Here is an 18,214-nt window from a genome sequence, read left to right on the forward strand (position 1 = left end):
TTATCGGAATCCGGGAGCCCCCTTTAAGAAGGGGGCCCCCGGATACCGGCCCCCCACCCTATGTGAATGAGTATGGGGTACAATGTACCCCTACCCATTCACCTGTGAAATAAAGTAAATAAAAACACAACACAGGGGAAAAAAATATTTTATTGCACAGCCGGGGGTCTTCCGTCTTCGGGGGTCTTCTCGCCGGACTCCTCCGCTATGTGTGTGTAGCTCTTTTGCCAGCGGAGGAGTCCGGCTTTCTTCCTCCCCGCCGCCGGCCTCTTCTCCCGACTTCGGGGGTCTTGTCCCCCTCTTCGGTTCTTCTGCCGGGCCACCGCGCCTGGTCCGGTGGCCCGGTCTTCTGTCGCCGTCTTCCGTTCTTCGGTCGCCGCCTTCGGTTCTTCTGCCGGGCCACCGCGCCTTCTTGTAGCTCTTTTACAGGCGGTGGCCCGGTCTTCTGTCGCCGCTGTCGCCGCTGGTGGCCCGGTCTTCCGTTCGTGTTCTTCTTCTTGTTGTTCTTCTCCAGGAGATGTTGACACGTCGCTCCCTCCGGCCGGAATGCCAGAGCCGCCCTGCGCTGTCACTTTTATAGTGACAATGGGGCGGGGTCACATGGTATATGTCACATGGGTTGGTCACATGGGTTGATGTCACATGGGGACTATGACATCGTAAGGGGGCGGGGTCACCATGTGACCAACCCATGTGACATATACCATGTGACCCCGCCCCATTGTCACTATAAAAGTGACAGCGCTGGGCGGCTCTGGCATTCCGGCCGGAGGGAGCGACGTGTCAACATCTCCTGGAGAAGAACAAGAAGAAGAACACGAACGGAAGACCGGGCCACCAGCGGCGACAGCGGCGACAGAAGACCGGGCCACCGCCTGTAAAAGAGCTACAAGAAGGCGCGGTGGCCCGGCAGAAGAACCGAAGGCGGCGACCGAAGAACGGAAGACGGCGACAGAAGACCGGGCCACCGGACCAGGCGCGGTGGCCCGGCAGAAGAACCGAAGAGGGGGACAAGACCCCCGAAGTCGGGAGAAGAGGCCGGCGGCGGGGAGGAAGAAAGCCGGACTCCTCCGCTGGCAAAAGAGCTACACACACATAGCGGAGGAGTCCGGCGAGAAGACCCCCGAAGACGGAAGACCCCCGGCTGTGCAATAAAATATTTTTTTCCCCTGTGTTGTGTTTTTATTTACTTTATTTCACAGGTGAATGGGTAGGGGTACATTGTACCCCATACTCATTCACATAGGGTGGGGGGCCGGTATCCGGGGGCCCCCTTCTTAAAGGGGGCTCCCGGATTCCGATAAGCCCCCCGCCCGCAGACCCCGACAACCAACGGCCAGGGTTGTCGGGAAGAGGCCCTTGTCCTCATCAACATGGGGACAAGGTGCTTTGGGGTGGGGGGGCCGCGCGGCCCCCCCTTCCCCAAGGCACCCCCCATGTTGAGGGCACGCGGCCTGGTACGGCTCAGGAGGGGGGGCGCGCTCGCTCGCCCCCCTTTCCTGGCCGGCCGGGTAGCGTGCTCGGACAAGGGTCTGGTGTGGACTTGGGGGGAACCCCCACGCCGATTTTTTTCGGCGTTGGGGTTCCCCTTTAAGCCCATTCCAGGCGGCGGAGCCCGCGACGTCTCCTTCGCGGGCCCCGCCTACCTGTACACGCGCTCGAAATGGGCGGACTTGTCTCCGCCTTACGTGGGCGAGTCCGTTCATTTCAAAAGTTGAGCGAACTGTTTGCCCAACCTTGTTCGTCAAACAGTCCGCTCGTGTGTGGGCAAGTCCGCTCATGCTAATTTTGAGCGGACTGTTTGCCCAAACTGTTTGACGAACAAGGTTGGGCAAACAGTCCGCGCGTGTGTACGCGGCCTTAGTCTGTTAAACGTGATGCCTGAAGCCCAGTCTTCTGATGCACTTCTTTCTTCTTTGTATTTCTGTGGTCAGTTCAATTGATCTAAGCCAAAAATGGGAACAAATGGGAATTAAAGTGACCCTGTTATTAAAAATTAAATCATTTGCTAAGTGGAGGAAGCACGGAGTCACACACTTGCGCCATATTTTTATAGTAGGAAAACTGAGCACCTTCTCCGATCTGAGGGAGAAATTTCGGCTCCCCCAGTTGATGCATTTTTATTATCTTCAATTACAACACGCAATCAGGGCTCAATCCAATGTGGCTCTGTGGACTCTATCCCCGACCCCCATATTTCACTATATGGAGGAGGTAACCAGCCTTAAAGGCTTTATCTCTAACTTCTATTTGATGCTATTCGGGATATTCCTGACAGAGTTCCCCCTGAAGATGACAGCTAAGTGGGAGAATGATTTGGGCGCCCTTGAGGGGGAGTAGTGGGAAGAGGCGTTTCGGGCAGTACAAATGGCCTCCCTAAATGTAGCACAGCGACTATCCCAATTATACATTATACTAAGGGTCCACTACACACCTGCCAAGCTGGCCAGAATGGGGGTAAGATCAGACTCGGAGTGCTCAAAATGCGCAAAAGATCACGGGGACCTGATCCACATATTATGGCACTGCCCCAGGCTACATCTATACTGGACGGGGGTCCTGAACACTATTACTAATGCTTTTTCAGTTTCTATCTCGACCGACCCCAAACCATGTCTCCTGGGCATCCTAGATGACCTCCCCCTGGAGGCTAACCTCAAACCACCCTTTGCAAGAGCACTGTTCCAGGCATGCCTGCTCATTCTCCAAAGGTGGAAGGCATCGGAACCCCCCCCCCCCCCCCCCCCGGTTAGGGAATGGGTAAGACAGATGGGTGACACCCTATGGCTGGAAATGTTTATATTCCAACATAGGGGACGATCGGGCAAATTTGAGGCTCAGTGGTCACCTTGGCTGAGCTCACCGGGCCTAGCCCCAGTGGATCTTATTTTATATAGATTACTGGGCTGCTAGAGCACAGAAAGCAACATACAAGCACATGAGGATGGTCCGGGATGAAAGCAGTGGGCCCAGGGGAGCAAAGGCTACATAAATAACAAACTGATAGCTGAATTCATGCTGTTCTAGAAAGTAATGTTGATGTGTGAATAATTATTGTACACAGACTGTGATGTTGGAACTGGAATTTGACATGTTTTGTAAACTGAGATTTTCAATAAAAAACTTTTTTCTGAGAATTTTTTTTTTATGATTTAATAAACAGGCTTATCTGCAAAGAAAATAAAAAGAGACTGAATTTTTCCCACTGCATTGGCCACCAAAACGTCACTCTATTCAAGAGAAATAAAGTAAGAGGTTTTCCCCTGGGAAACCAACGCTTCCAGGAGTGTTGGTTTGTACCTGGCAGCACCTAGTGGTTCCTCTCACCAACCTCCATGCCATTATAGATCACAATAGTGATGTGGAGGTCAGTGGAAAGAAATTGAAGGTGATGCTGTGAGGGACCATGGAGAATGACTCCTCCAGAAAGTGCCGGTTTCCCAGAGGACGTCAGTGCATGATTTCTCTTGAAGGACCTGCGTTTCGGTTGTGTGGACAGTGAGAAAAGTATGTTTTCAGTTTCTCTTATTGCAGATATGTCTGATTTGTATTTTTTTTAATTAAAGGGTTGCGCTAAAGACATTCGCAATATTTCATACATGTCCAGAAATTACAAAAGCTTCCCCAACTGTTGTGCTTATCAACTCTATGTAAGACCATGCCAATTTGTCCAGAGCATAATCTTTGTATTAATATTAAAATATTGCTTGTGCGACGTCACTCGAGATTAAGGGAGGGAGAAAGCAGTGATATGCCTGACAGCTCTCGTATGTTTCATTCACAATGCCGCAGACAACATGTTTCAGAGGCGTGGCCTCCTTCTTCAGGTCTTCAGGACCTGAAGAAGGAGGCCATGCCTCCGAAACATGTTGTCCGTGGCATTGTGAATGAAACATACGAGAGGTGTCAGTCACATCACTACGCTCTCCTTCCCTTAATCTCGAGTGATGTCACACAAGCGCCGGCCGGTCCGTGCGAGTGTGTAGAACGGAGAGTGGTGTGAGCTAATAGGTGGCTTATGCATGCTGAATTCCATCTCATGCTGCAAGTCCCAGTGAGCCAACCATTCAGCACGGAGCAGGAGAGGAGGCTGTTGTGGAGCTGTACATGCTGTTAAATACTGGATGTCAGTTAGTGCAATCTTCGTATGTTACACATTGAACTTTTTAATAAACAATAATACACTAGGGTAGGCGTGCGCTCTCTCTTGTTCTATATACTAACATCGTATTTATATAAACTATAAATGTTATTGACAGGTCCACTTCAACAAACTCCTGAATTGATTTTCATTATAGTTTTACAAATTCATATATTCACTATATTAAAAAATAGAAACCGAGCTAGGTATAATAAATGTTATTACTAAAATATAAGCAGCTGATTATTCTGACGTGTTCAGTCTATAAAGTAATTTTATTCATAACAACTGGCATAAAATATTAATCTGAATCCATTACACATAAATACTTATCTGGCGAGGGAGCAATCTTATGAACACTGTATACACAGATCTAAAGTGATCCTTGGGGCCTCAGGTATATTAGCCATGATTAAATGCAAGCTTCTATGTGGTTATACAAACAAGCCAACTTTTATTTACTTAGAGAATACATTTGTAAATTATTATTTGCAGCCCAGATCAATAGTAAGGCCAGAGCCAAACCAATGCCGTCATACAAATTGAGGCCCTTAGGTGTAAAACAAAAAGTCCTTTTACCAGTATTTTTTGAGACTGAATCCAGATAAAACCCAGGCAAATATTTAAAAAAATACACTATACACAGACATTCAGGGGAATTCATAATGAGTGTCTAAGAATTCCAATGTACCCACACACAACAAATGTGAGTTTGGGAAAACAGGTACATTAATCCGGGGCATGCACTGAGCGTTGAGGCACACTGAGACCAGTACGTCCAAATGGGCTCTCTGCTTTTAGTGCAACTGTGCTTCATCCCTGCTGCTGCACCTCACAAGCAGCACAGCAGCAATTTATACCAATGGGGATTCACCTAATGGGGAATCACAGGTACTAGTTGCCCATCAGATCACTTTCCTTGTGATTGACAGCAGGCAGTAGGCGGATCCTTAGCCAATAGATAGCCTGCTATTAGCTATAGAATCTGCCTACTGCCTGCTGTCAATGACAAGGTGAGAGCGTACCTGATGGGGAACTAGCGTCTCAGCTTTCTCATCAGGCTCCACCCACTGCAGTGTCACTAGTTGTCAGGTGTGGTCAACTGTGAAGCTGACAGCATCCTTAACAACCAGGGAGAGGGTAACGATGGTAAATATGTCACTCTGCTACACTACATACAGGGACAGGAACTCTGCCTTTCTGAGTTTACCAGCTTAGAGTAGGTCTTATTTACCTCCACCCTTATTATCTATGAAATGGAGGCAATTATTTTTTTAATTTTGTGCATTAATAGTGTCGCTTTGTAAAAAGGAACTACCTGAACATGCCGCGTGTATTGGTAATGTTACTGAAATGGGCTGCTGAGAACATTGGACTCTGGCACAGGCCATTTTAAAGGGCCTTAGTGCTTTGGAATAGGCTATTCACTGTCATTGTTCTGCCCAGCTTCTTACCTATCTTGTTGGTCAGTAATCCACTTTATTGTAAAATCAAAATATGTACATCTCATTTGGATTTTAAATAAAACCTTAATTTTATTAAACAAAGAAAAACAGAGAAGAGAAGTAGATTGTGTCCTAATTTACTTTGCAAGTGGTTTCAGTTCTGGGTCAAATCCACTTCCAGCTTCTATGCCTATCTTGTGTTGGAGAACTCCCCACAGGCTTGTATGGATCGATCCCAAATAGCAGAACTTGCAGTCAATGGTTTAGGGGATACCAACCACACAATAAGCTATCATTTATACAACCTATCATCTACTCCTGATTTACTATGAGTTTGGTATTGTTGAGGTCTTTATAGATTTTGATGAGGTTGCGATAAATGTTAAATTTTTACAGCTATCAATATGATCAAACAATACACAATAACTCACCATGCTTCTACCATGCTTCTTGCACTCTTGGTAAATGCATTCTTGTTAACTTTGGTACAGTCCAATTATCCCTAGCACTACCGGCAACTGGCAGGTCACAAATGCCCACTTTAACTTATCAGAGATGACAGTTTAAATTACCTCTTACCTACTGCTTTGGCTTCATATTCATTTGCAATTTCCTCTGATTCCCCTGCAGCACTGATGTCATTCTTTACTTTAGCCAGACTCTTAAGCAGTTTGCTAGCACCCAGAGCAGCCAAGGTGCATCCCCTTGTCTTGGGAAAAATAATCGGTAACACATTTTAGATTTAGATTTAGATAACAAATTTTAGATTTTTAAAGGTGATTCAAACTAAACAGTGTTAGTAGATGAATAGTGATATAAAGCTTTTCATGTGATTTAGAGAACACAACTCTAGGACTATATAACTATACAATTGAAAGGTAATATTTGATTAGCCCGAAGAGCTGGTTTATGAATGTTTACAAGAATTAGACCATTTGCGCTGATACATTCCCTAGAAGTGTGCTTACTCAATTGCAATTGGTGCAAATAGGTGGGGAAAACCATTATGGGGCTACTGTAAAGCATCCAGTAGACCACATATTTCAGGACCATTCATGGGTCAGATGTTCCCCAAGATCTTTTTGATATAAATTCAAAAATCCCACAGGGTCTTACATTTTAGCTTACTATTTTCTTATTAGCAAATTTTATGTGTCCCAAGATTGTTTCTTCTGTAATAGAAGACTGTAAAAAATGCAGCACTATGGATTTTCAATCCTAAATCAGACTGTAATTACAGCTTAGACTATATCCCAATACTCTTTCCAATACCTAAAAAAAAAAAAGTAAGTAGGGGTTAGAACCTCTGCTACATTTTTCACCCTGGTCTGCTTTAGGAGATAGCTCCTTACTTTATAACTGTTTGACAGGTGTCAAACAGGACAGGAATTGAAGGAATATTAACAGACATAATGTCTATTTGGCAGATGCCAGACAGATCAGGAAACATGAAATGTCCCTGAGGGCGCAAAGCCAGAAAAAACAAAAATTTACTATCAAATACTTACCAAAAATTTTCCTTTCCTGAAGGATTCCATGGCAGCATATGTTTCGGTAGCCCCATCCTTGCTCCTACCCCATAGGACCCCACTCGCATAAATTTTCAGACTGAGCCAGATGCTGCGTTCCATAACTAGCCTACTCATGACTCTGGAGGGAACTCCTGCTGCCATGGAGGAAAGGAAAATTACGGTAAGTATTTGGTAGTCAATTTTCAGTTTTGCTGACAGACTTCCATGGCAGCATACGTTTAGGAACTAAAGGGCCAAAAAACAAGGGTGAATTTCGGAAAAATAGGGTTTCAATCATAGCCAACAGAAAGCCTGTGCATAAGGATGTTAGTTACACCCCACAATGAGCCAGAACAGCTTCAATGGAAGACATGTCATTCTCCTACAACTATTCCTGGTGCCCTTTCACAGGGAGCCCATGAAGCCTACACACTCATGGATGAGTGTGTGGTAACTGCTTCCATAGGAACTAAGCCCTAAGCTTTATAAGCCTAATATCTAGCTGGAATGTCCTGCTGGTTCTGCTAGGGAAAGTGACAAATATGTCCTAAAACTCTGAGCAAAGCTGTAGCTTGAGAGCATGCTCAAAGTATCCCAATATCCCTGGCATGAAACCAGTTATCCTTGGTGGACCTGCAATGGGAGGAACAAATCTTTTGTTCTCAAAGAATGATGAAGCTACCTCAGATTGCCGCCCAGTATGGATATAGACAATACCCATACAGGGCAGAAAGCCACAAGGATCCCTCTCGGCACAAGGCCCAGATCCCAGCAAACCTCCTGACTGAGGAAAATTAACCAACAGAAAGGCTGCCTTCATGACTGAGACTTTACTCAAAACTGGATTAAAAGATTCCATCTGGAGCAGCAAGCTGTCAAGGGACCTTAAAGACCCTGACTATGGCCAAGCTTCCTGCTGAGGATGTAGCCCTAGAGCAGGGGTAGGCAACCTCTGAGAGATGGAGATCTACCTGGACAATATTGAAGAGATCAAAGATAAGATCACTGGGGTGCAGCTCCCCATCTTTTTAAATAACATAGCAAGCCCCAAATAAAACGTAAAGACAGCATTAAAAACACAAAGGTTGGTAGTAGGTAGGGCGGCAGACAGAGGTAGGTAGGATGTAGGGTGGCAGACAGAAGTTGGTAGGATGTATGGTGGTGGGCAGAGGTTGGTTAAGATGTAGGAAGGCATACAGAGGTTGGTAGGGTGTAGGGCAGTGTACAGAGGTCAGTTAGGAAGTAGGGCGGCATGCAGAGGTCCATTAGGATGTAGGGAGGCATACAGAGGTCAGTGGAATGTAGGGCAGTGTACAAAGGTCGGTTAGGATGTAGTGCAGTGTAAAGAGGTCAGTTAGGATGTAGGGGCGGCGTACACAGGTCGGTTAGGATGTAGGGCAGCGTACAAAAGTCAGTAGCATGTAGGGCGGTGTACAGAAGTCAGTAGCATGTAGGGCAGTGAAGAGGTTGGTTAGGATGTAGGGCGGCATACTGAGGTTGGTTAGGATGTAGGGCCACGTACAGAGGTCAGTAGCATGTAGGGCGGCGTACAGAGGTCAGTAGCATGTAGGGTGGCGTACAGAGGTCAGTAGGATATAGGACAGTGTACAGAGGTCAGTAGCATGTAGGGCCACATACAGAGGTCGGTAGCATGTATGATAGGAGTCAAAAGGGCATGGTACAGGGAGGTCAGGAGGGCAAGGTATAGGGGGGTCAGGGGGGCTGGGATCTCAAGAGGGCATGGCACTGGAGGGACAGGAGAGTATGGTATTGGTGGGGTCAAGAGGGTTGGGGTGTAAGGAGGGTATGATATTGTTGGGGTCGGAAGGGCTGGGGTGTCAGTAGGGTATGGTATTGGGAGGGCTGGGGTGTCAGGAGGGTATGGTATGGGGGGTCAGGAGGGCTGGGGTGTCAGCAGGGCTGGAGTGTCAGGAGAGCTGGGATGTCAGGAGGGTATGGTATTGGGGAGTGTACAGAGGTCGGCATACAGAGATCGGTTAGGATGTAGAGCGGCGTACAGAGGTCAGTAGGATGTAGGGCAGTGTACAGAGGTCAGTAGCATGTAGGGCCGTGTACAGAGATCAGTGGCATGTAGGGCCATTTACAGAAGTCGATAGGATGTAGGACGGCATACAGAGGTTGGTAGCATGTAGGGCCGCGTATAGAGGTCAGTAACATGTATGGCAGGGGTCAAAAAGGCATGGTAAGGGAGGTCAGGAGGGCAAGGTATAGAAGGGTCGGGGGAAAGTAAAGGGGAGCAGGGGGGCTGGGATCTTAAGAGGGCATGGCACTGAAGGGACATAAGAGTATGGTATCGGTGGGGTCAGGGGGGCTGCGGTGTCAGGAGGGTATGGGATTGGTGGGGTCAGGAGGGCTGGGGTGTCAGGAGGGTATGGTATTGGTGGGGTCAGGAGGGTTGGGGTGTCAGGAAGGTATGGTATTGGGGTGGATCAGGAGGGCTGGAGTGTCAGGAGGGTATGGTAAAGGGGGATCTGGAGGGCTAGGGTGTCAGAAGGGTATGGTATTGGGTTTGGATTGGGAGGGCTGGGGTTTCAGGAGGGTATAGTATCGGGGTGTCATTAGGACTGCAGTTGCAGGAGGGCTGGAGTGTCAGTAAGAATGGAGTGACAGGAGGGCTGGAGCTCAAAGAAGTTTTATATGCAGTGGCACAGGGAAGCTACAGTGACCCTTATCACTGCCCCCTCTCTCACCTTCTCTTGGATCGGTGAGAAGGGCCTTTGGCGAGGGGCACGACAGCGGGACATCTTCGCGGTCTACCTGTCACCTGTCAGAGGTTGACAAGTAGCCCGCAATCGACGAGTTGTCAACTCCGGCCTGAGTGACCTGGATCCCAGAGCAGAGCACACCATCATGCTGGGCGCACTTTAGAGGTTACCTGCTGTTAGCAGGGCATCCGACCTGGCACAACTGCTCGCCATTGGCAGAGCTCCCATTATTGCAGGTGTCAATCTTCTGCGCATGTGTGCCATTCACCACCCTGCTGTTAGCTGGGGACTAAGTGACTACTGGAGCCATCCTGGAAATTTCTGGACACCACAGGACGCTCCTGAAATCCGCACGTCTGTCCATGCGTGAGACCCCGGTTGCCACGACTTCCAGAAGGTAGGAAACGAAATGGTCATATGAGTGAGGAGGAGAAAAAAGGAACGCTGCCTCTGGCTCAGCCTGAAAATTTATGGGAGTGGAGTCCTATGGGGTGGGAGCGAGGGCAGGGGTACCCAAACGCATGCTGCCATGGAAGTCTGTCAGAATTTTTTTTTTTCTAGAGTTGTGAAGGTTATATACCAGTTAGGAACATGTACCGTATAAGGATGTATGGTAATCATGATATAAAATCTAAGAGAGTTTAAATGTAGGAAACAGCTAAATAGATAGTTAAATACGTATATGTTAACTGTTTAAATGCCAAAGGAAGACAATTCAAAGAGGTGGACTTTCCCAACACCAATAATATTGCAGTTTCTTCTATAAGTACTGTATATTTACACAGTTTTACAAAGTTTGTCTAACCAGACTAAGATCAGTAAAACATGTAAAACAAGAAATTGTTCTGAGTAAAAGAGATGATGCAAGCAAAGAGTTGCTTTGGGTGCCTACAAGCTCTACTGATAGAGCCTTCATCCGATTCTATTAATAAGTTATGTTAACCACTTTCAGACTGGACCATTTTGCTTGCTTAAGACCAGATCACTTTTCGCGATTCGGCACTGCGTCGCTTTAACTGACAATTGCGCGGTCGTGCGACGTGGCTCCCAAACAAAATTGACGTCCTTTTTTTCCCACAAATAGAGCTTTCTTTTGGTGGTATTTGATCACCCCTGCGGCTTTTATTTTTTGCGCTATAAACAAAAAAAGAGGGACAATTTTGATATATATCCCCCAAAAATATATAAAAAAACTTTTTTTTTCCTCAGTTTAGGTCGATACGTATTCTTCTACATATTTTTGGTAAAAAAAATCACAATAAGCGATTATTGATTGGTTTACGCAAAATTTATAGCGTTTACAAAATAGGGGATAGTTTTATGGCATTTTTATTAATAATTAATTTTTTTACTAGTAATGGCGGCAATCAGCTATTTTTCTTGTGACTGCGACATTATGGCGGACACATCGGACATTTTTGACACATTTTTGGGACCACTGTCATTTATACAGCAATCAGTGCTATACAAATGCACTGATTGTAAATGACACTGGCAGTGAAGGTGTTAACTGGGGGGGTGGCAGTGTAGGGGTTAAGTGTATCCTAGGGGCGTGTTACTAACTGTGGGGGGCTGGGCTGTGTGTTAGTGAACACTGATCTCTGCTCCAATCACAGGGAGCAGAGATCAGTGTCACTTGTTGCTAGGCAGAACGGGGAGATGCTCTTTACTTCCGCATCTTCCCGTTCAGCCTCCCCATGTGACGATCGCGGGGTCCCGACCGGCGAGCACGTGATGGCATGGCGGCATTATTAAAGGGACGTACCTGTATGCCCATATGCCTGTCCGTGCCATTCTGCCGACGTACATCGTCGTGCGCCAGTCGGGAAGTGGTTAATGTAACATTAGCAAAGCCTGTTTGTGGTAGTGATGGACTGTGTGTAGGATTCCCAAAGAAATGCTCAAAGCTAAAGGTGCTGAATGAAGTAAGATTATGGTACCCCATATGCAGAGCTCTCTCTGATATTTGTCAGAATTGAATGCCGCGTACACACGACCGGACTTTTTGGCGGACTAGGTCCAACGGAATGAATCCGTCGGATATTGCGATCATGTATGGGCTCCAGCGGACTTTTTTCCCCAAAAGACAGACGGACCTAGAAATAAAAAATGTTTCAAATCTTTCCGACAAACTCGAGTCCAGTCAAAAAATCCATTTGTCTGTATGCTAGTCCGACGGACGAAAACTGATGCTAGGGCAGCTATTGGCTACTGGCTATGCACTTCCTTATTCTAGTCCGGTCATACGTCGGACTTTGGTGTGCTTGTGTGTGGCCATGTCCGTTCATTCTGAAAGTCCGTTGGAACTCTGCCGGGATGACTGTCGGACCTAGTCCGTCGAAAAGTCCGGTGGTGTGTACGTGGCATTAGACATATACTGTATTAAATAGAGATGCAATTAAAATAAAACTCATGAAAATGTAACAGATACTAGAATCTACTATGATTGTTCCTTCGCTAATCCAAATTTAGTTTCTTCATACAAAATGAGAGTGTATAATATAAGTGCCATATAACTGTCAGTCATTCTCCAAAATATTTACCCAGTCTCCCGGTATTATGATATATCTAGACCAGGCAGTGATATTAGGAACTCTTGAATGTTTTAGGCATTTTCCTTACAGGTGTTGTTAAAGAAATTCTACAAAGGATGGAGATTGTTGCAGGTGTTTAGTCATATTAGGCGAGTGGGTGTAACAACATGTCCGCTTGCCACCTTCTCATCATATCCTTACTGTGGACAAGTGCAGCATATAGCAAGATGGCGGCAACGGAATGTCACTTCCGTTACAAATTCTGATGGGTCGCTTAATCTGATGAAACACAGGCATGAAGTGCAGGCACCTACATACTGTACCAACTGCAGCTTATCAAACTCTTGCGTCAAAGTATATTGATAAGAACCCCAACCACGCATTTCTATTGACCCATGATTATAACAGGCAGCCTCAGCGACTAAAAGTAATCTGCAGGAAAGTGGTAGGCATGCTTTGTCATAATGTGCTGAAGCCTTGCCTGTCTGAATGGCCAAAAAGTCTGCTGCCACATGAGAGTTTGGGGCCAGCTGCAGATATATATACTATTACATCCAAAAGAACTGTCAATGACAATCAACACTGCGCTATCCCCAAAAGCTACATACAAAAAAAGCTGCTAACACGATCACGAGGATATACAACAGTGAATAAAATTCCAAATGTTAAATTATAGTGTAGCGCTATATAAAAAATATATTTAAACCACTTAGTGATGTGACAATAATGTATAAGTGTCAAGATTACATAACATTAAAGAGTGCTTCCCACACTGCCCCACACTTTCATGAGATAGTGAAAAAAATATAATAAACCCAAAAAATAATGATAATAACTAAAAAGACACAAAATATTGTGAGAAAGTCCAAAAAAAAATATTTTTTTGATATGAAAAAAGTCTATTATGTGCTTCGAATTAAATCCAATCCACACGTGAGAGGGAAAGAGCCATCCACCTTCATCCTATGAAGACCACATGCAGGCACCCTGTGGCATATCCATCACCAAATAAGATGTAGGCTTACCAGATAGAATGGATCCAAACGAATATACATTCGAAGGATCAATCAGACTTCAGAATACTCTTATATAGAGTTATCCAACATAAAAGGCTCTCCAGGGAATTTTCAATCAAGTACTCAAACGATGGGAAAATCTTCCACTTTTAAACTCCAAGTTTAAAAGTGGAAGATTTTCCCATCGTTTGAGTACTTGATTGAAAATTCCCTGGAGAGCCTTTTATGTTGGATAACTCTATATAAGAGTATTCTGAAGTCTGATTGATCCTTCGAATGTATATTCGTTTGGATCCATTCTATCTGGTAAGCCTACATCTTATTTGGTGATGGATATGCCACAGGGTGCCTGCATGTGGTCTTCATAGGATGAAGGTGGATGGCTCTTTCCCTCTCACGTGTGGATTGGATTTAATTCGAAGCACATAATAGACTTTTTTCATATCAAAAAAATATTTTTTTGGACTTTCTCACAATATTTTGTGTCTTTTTAGATATATACTATTACATGCCTGCATTTCATACCTGCAGCATTATTTTTCCTCAAATGTGATCATAGAGCAAAGTCTTATTATTAAGACCTGACAAGAAAAGAGCTGGGAACTCCAGCAAGGAATGCTCACCAATGGAGGACACAAGCTTTATGGAAAATTAGGCCTTCCTGAGTGTGCCAACAACTGAATTACCAATTTAAGTTAGGCTTAATGTAGTTTACACAAGGAAATCTGTGCTATTGTAGCTATAAACTGAAAATGTAAATCAATGCTATGTTACCTGCTCCCATATTACTTTAGACAGCTCTCTCTTGTTCTGCAGTATAGCCCATATGAACAAAACCTGGATGGGATGTTTGATTATTGGTGTGAGATCCTGAATAAAAGAAAAAAAGATGTAAAGTTATTCATCTATCACAACACTGTCATACATCATTTTATGGCAATAATTCAAAATGAGAGTTAGCTATTCAGCTATGATTTTTTGTTCTATTTAATAAACACGTTCTACCTGTTATGAGTCTATGAACATAAAATATTAATATGGGAAAAAAGCTAAAGAAAAAAACATTACTGACCAGTAGTAGCTGCTCACAATAACCAGGGTGGAGGTTTGTAAACAGTCAGCAGATGTGAAAAGTAGGCACCCAAATTATGACAGTAATAAAAAAAAAAGGACATAGAGCCAATTTCCTCTGATCAGATTTTGATATGTAGCTCAATGTAAAGCGGGGTCAGTAGATCATGGCCAGGTGACTGGTAGCTTGCTGTCCCGCCACCCTAGAGAATCAAACAGTGCAATGCAGAGGGACTACTTGTAAAGTTTGAGCTGTAATAGGAAGTAAGAGCCGCCTAAGCCGATGCCTCCTCTGTAGTGCTGGCTCCTGTCCCATGCGGAGTGATACCAACTGCACTCCACTTCTTATCCTGGCTAGCGGTCTACAGAGGGGAGCCAGCAACCAGAAAGAAGAGATCTTCAGGTCAGTGTAAAGCAATACACTGGCCATAATTATATAGGGCTTCTTTCACACTAATGTGCTGCGGTTTACCCACACCGCAGGTGCAGTCCAGAGTACCTGCAGCTTTCCTGCGGGTTTACTGCGCTTAGCCATAAACTTAAATTATATCCTACGGGTTTGGTGCACTTTTTGAATGCAGTTTTGGTGCGCTTTCAGAAAGTGTATCAGACCTGCAGAATATAATAGAAGTCTATGGCAAAGCGCAACTAACCCAGGAGGGTCACAGATGCACTACACTCGCAGTGCTGCTCCTCTGAAAAAGTGTGCTTGACAGGTGGTGAGAGGCCATATGTTGCCTCATCACCACCTGATTTAAATCAAATGCAAGCAATCGCAACGCTGTAGTACTCAATTCAAAGTTTAAATCAGGTGTGAGGAAGCGACACTGTTCCCTGTGAGCTTTGACTTCTTCTTTGTCGTTTAGGTAGATCTCCACCTCTTATAAGGTTGCCTACCCCTGATATAAAGTATCGACTAAAATTAAGGTAAGCAACATTTTTAGCTTTCTATCTTATCTGTTACATATTTATAATTGTATTTTTTATACTTCCATAACCAGAATGCTACAAATGAAAATCTATGTTACAGTTATATTTTTATGTATAAAATAACAAATAACACTTAAGTAATCCATAGTGACCCAAAATGACAATGGAATTCCATTTCTGTTATTAAAGAAAATCTGTGTTTTAGAAACTGACCATACAATGAAAAAAATACAAGGTTGGGTTTTATGGCCTAACAGTTAAACACTGTTTAACGACACAGTGGTCTAGTGGTTAGCATTCTTACCTAGCAGTAAGAAGGGTCGCTGGTTCATATCCCAAACATGACACTACCTGCCTGGAGTTTGCATGTTCTCCCTGTGCTTGCGTGGGTTTCCTCTGGGTACTCCGGTTTCCTCCCACACTCCAAAGACATGCAGGTAGGTTAATTGGCTTCTGTCCAAAATTGACCCTAGTATATGAATGGGGACCTTGGATCGTGGGCTCCTTGAGGGTAGGAACCGATGTGAGTGTGCAATGTACAGGGATAGAGGCCTAGAGGCGATTCAGTTCGCATTGTGCGCTATACAAGTATTTCATTCATTCATAGGGACAATTGTAGACACTCACTCAGGTTGAACTGGATAGACTGTTGTCTTTATTCAACCTTACTAACCATGTAACTATGTAACTGTGATTAGAGAAGACTCAGTCATTAGTGTACTGTTTAACATGCTCTTGCAAAAACTGAAAATTTAATACTCACCTTTTTAATGTTTTCCTTTCCTAGTGCATCTTCACGGCAGCATACAATGGGTTGTGGCTCAAATCAAAGACAGACCCAGCATGCAGTATTCTCCGTAACTCTCACAATTTGGGTGAGAATTTGTATGCTGTCATAAAGATGCACCAGGAAAGGAAAACTATGGAAAGGTGACTATACAATTTTCTGTTTTCCTGGCGCATCATAGCAGCAGTGGGAACTAACTCACCAGACAGGAGGGCGCAATCATTTGTCTGTAAATGATCAGCAGCATAAGTATGCGTCTGCATAACAAATTTTCCAAGTTCTAGTGTCGTGAACTGAGCTGGGTTCACCTAATAAAGTGTGATGAAGGTGTTCCGGGAGGGCTATGTCGCTGAGTTGCAAATAGCCTTAGAAGACACTCGTCACTGTGCTGTCCACCGAGTTGCCACTGGCCTGGTTAAACGTGCTCTTAAGTCTCCCGAAAAAAGAAGGTCTTGTGAAGAGTCGTTGGGTAACTTGCACCAGTTTGATTTTAAAGCTGGATCCATCGACCAAGGCCTCAGCCATAATGCCGTCCTTGCTGTGACTGCTGTGACTGGAAGCCAGGGAAAAATGCAAGTTGTGTCCAGGATGGGAGGTATATTTGTCCAAGATTCAAGCAATATACAGATTGTTTTTCTTTTTGTGCTGTGTAGTGAGCTTGCTTGGCTCACTGAGAGGGCTTAACAAGCTCAGCTGAAGCCGTCCTAGTACTCTGGGCTCTACAAAACTCCCAGGCTGCTTAGGGAGGATGCTCCATCCTGGAACTAGATCTTTGTGCAGGACAAACTGGAGAGCAGCCATCTGCTTGTATGGTGAGATTAAGTCTGTGAGACTAATGACTGATTTTTTTTGTGTGAAAGTCAGGTGCCTGGGCAGCAGTAGGTTGCTCCAGGATAGGTAATTAGGTTTCAGTGTTTGTAGTTAGCCGCCCAACATGGCTAGGATTTATTTTATGTTTTTGTTTTATTTTGCCCTTTTGGTGCCCTTACTGTATGGATGCTGCATAAGAGCACTTCAGTTCTAGACCTAAATTTCAGTCTAGAGTGTCCTTGAACGTAACCGCAAGGTGACACGTCTTGCCTGATGGGTTTACTTCCTCTTTCATTCCCTGCAAAGGCAAAGCATAATGGACTACTATGCATAGCATAGTAGTCCATTATGTGTCACTTACCTGACACAGGAGCCAGCGAAGTCACCGCTGTCCCCTGTAGTCCGGCGCATCCATCTTCTCGGTGGGGTCTCACAGCTCCGCCGCTGTCATTCGGCGAAGCCGCGATGACGTCACTCCAACGCATGGGAGCCGACACGCGCGGCATCTCCGTCGTTGAAGATACCGCACTTAGTGCGCCTGCGCACCGCTGTCTACGACTTTAATCTAGGCTTACCTGTAGGTCAACGTGTGTTGTAAGCGTTTACAACCACTTTAACTACCCTTGCCAAAGGCTCTTTTAGGCAAAAGTCAAAGACTTTAGCCCCTTTAATGTCTTTGTCCTCCAATGATCTTTCCAATTTGGACACCACCTGCGGGCTCTGGCTAGAAATGCTAGGCAATTCAGCTGCCACCTGAGGAGTAGAGGCTTCATGTATTGACTCTTTGGCCAATTCATTAATCTGCAACTTCACTGACAGCCGCTTTTTTGTGTATTGCTGCTTCCTCCAAGTGGACTTGATATACTAGCTTACCAGGCAATAACTTTCCTCCACAACCCAGCAACTGTTAGGGCTGGCAGCATGCAATGTTTTGTAGAGCAATGATAATGAGAGGCAAGATTATGTCCTTAATCAACATTGCCTGGAATGTCGGTGCCTAGATAGTGACCTGTTTTGGCCTTTAGAAGGCTCCCTCCATCTTGAGGTCCTTGCAGGGCTGTAGGTCACTTCCACCAAGCAGACTTGACGTACTAGCTTGTCAGGCAACAACCTTCCACTACAAACCCAGCAACTATTAGGGCTGGTAACCTGTGATGTTTTGTACATGGGGAACAATTATGAGGCGAGATGATGACCATGATAAACATTGCCTGGAATGTCTGTGCCTAGATGACAACTTATT

The 18,214-nt window shown here is 45.1% G+C and overlaps 1 protein-coding gene across 2 annotated transcripts in view; it reads right to left on the minus strand.

Annotated features, from left to right (window-relative positions):
* Positions 1 to 18,214, minus strand: part of TRPM8 (transient receptor potential cation channel subfamily M member 8) — a 211,109-nt gene that overhangs the window by 54,760 nt on the left and 138,135 nt on the right. For both annotated transcript variants that reach the window (XR_013261830.1, XM_077448223.1), the window contains exons 13-14: positions 14,148 to 14,243; positions 6,166 to 6,295 (exon numbers count right to left, since the gene is read on the minus strand). Coding sequence is in view for 1 of the 2 variants with exons in the window: in XM_077448223.1 (XP_077304349.1) it covers positions 6,166 to 6,295; positions 14,148 to 14,243 (226 nt within the window). In the remaining variant the exon portion in view is untranslated. The remainder of the gene's footprint in view (positions 1 to 6,165; positions 6,296 to 14,147; positions 14,244 to 18,214) is intronic.

The sequence above is a fragment of the Lithobates pipiens genome, unplaced genomic scaffold, assembly GCF_037356315.1.
Source record: "Lithobates pipiens isolate NorthernLeopardFrog02 unplaced genomic scaffold, aLitPip1_a1.2 Scaffold_22, whole genome shotgun sequence".
Classification (NCBI taxonomy): Eukaryota; Metazoa; Chordata; class Amphibia; order Anura; family Ranidae; genus Lithobates; species Lithobates pipiens.